At 57.4% G+C, this 1,262-nt stretch overlaps 1 protein-coding gene across 1 annotated transcript in view; it reads right to left on the bottom strand.

Annotated features, from left to right (window-relative positions):
* The window catches only part of LOC123161760 (uncharacterized), a gene marked incomplete in the record, with an annotated part of 8,173 nt that extends 7,056 nt beyond the window's left edge, over positions 1 to 1,117 (bottom strand). The window contains 1 exon segment of the mRNA XM_044579556.1: positions 1 to 1,117. Coding sequence (XP_044435491.1) covers positions 1 to 995 — 995 coding nt within the window.
* Between the last annotated feature and the right edge of the window lie 145 nt (positions 1,118 to 1,262).

Below are 1,262 nucleotides of genomic sequence, written 5' to 3'. Positions count from 1 at the left end.
GTTGCAGCATCGATAGAATATATGTATCCAGGGTCTAGTGATATTGTCTTCAACATTTGCCACTGGTTCGGACTCTCGCCTGTATTTTGCGCAATGGCATAGCTGAGATCAGATGCAATTTCACCATGGAACCCAAAAATCCCAGGCCTGCCTTCCCCTGCCTCCACAATGGCTACACGTTTACTCCACTCTCCGGGTGGGAGGTCGGCAAAGGAGAACTCCATCCTCCTGGTGTCAAGCATGAGCAACTTTCTGCTCCCGGTCACAAGCCAGTCCCAGTAGAAGCAGCCATAGGCATAATGGCGCATGAGAAAATGAGGGTGGATCCGTGACAGTATGGCCGAGTCGCCCCTGTCAAGGACCAAACCAGTCGGCCCGCTCTTGGTGGCTTCTTGCCATTTTCCGGTGCTGGAAGAGAAGACAAACGCGGCCAGCTTAGTTCTGCAATGCGCCATCCAGATGATTCTGAATGCTGTCTCTTCCGTCTCCTCCTCGGCGACGGGGAGGAGGAAAGGTTTGAAAGGGTTGTAGACCTGGTGCTCCACCCAATGGGCCAGGTCGTCCGGAAATGGTGGAAGCAGGACGTACCGCCGGTGCAAGGGGTCGCACACCACAAGCTCCCGGAAGACCGGAGACGGGTCGTCCTTTCCAAACCTGCGGCCGAGGAGGACGCGGCCGTCGCGGACGTCCTGCACGATCCAGCGGCAGTGGGATGGGAGGAAGGAGAAGGAGAAGTCGGCGGCGAGAGCGAGGGCGCGGGCGGCGGGCGCGGAGGGGTGAGGTGGTAGGGCTGGGACGAAGTGGTCGCGCTGGAGGAAGCCGAGGAGCAGCGGGGCGTGGAGGCGGCGGAAGCGGCGGAGGAAGGACCGGCCGGTGGCGAGCCGGCGGAAGGAGATGCAGGCGGCGGAGGCACGGGCGAGGTCGGCCGCGGTAGGCAAGCGGAGGAAGATCTCCTCCTGGATGTGGTCCGGGATCGCTGTCAGCGGCGTGCCCATTATCTGGCCGGCGGAGGCACCGCCGGTGGGATCTGGATTGAGATGGATTTGGTTGGATACAGCTTTGACTCAGAAGCAGTGCTTGGGGAGTTTGTGGCGCACGCACGACCGCAAGCACGGAAGCAAATGGGCATTCTACTAGGTGCGAATAAAAGTCAAGATCACACTGCGTACAGATTATTTCTAAAAAAGAAAACCAAAAAATACAAGAAGCATCTACAGTACCTTTTTTAAAGAAAAATCTACAGTACTACTTTTTTTGTGTTG

The sequence above is a fragment of the Triticum aestivum genome, chromosome 7B (assembly GCF_018294505.1).
Source record: "Triticum aestivum cultivar Chinese Spring chromosome 7B, IWGSC CS RefSeq v2.1, whole genome shotgun sequence".
NCBI lineage: Eukaryota > Viridiplantae > Streptophyta > Magnoliopsida > Poales > Poaceae > Triticum > Triticum aestivum.
Note: the sequence above shows the minus strand (reverse complement) of the source record. Positions and strands in the feature narration are given on the sequence as shown.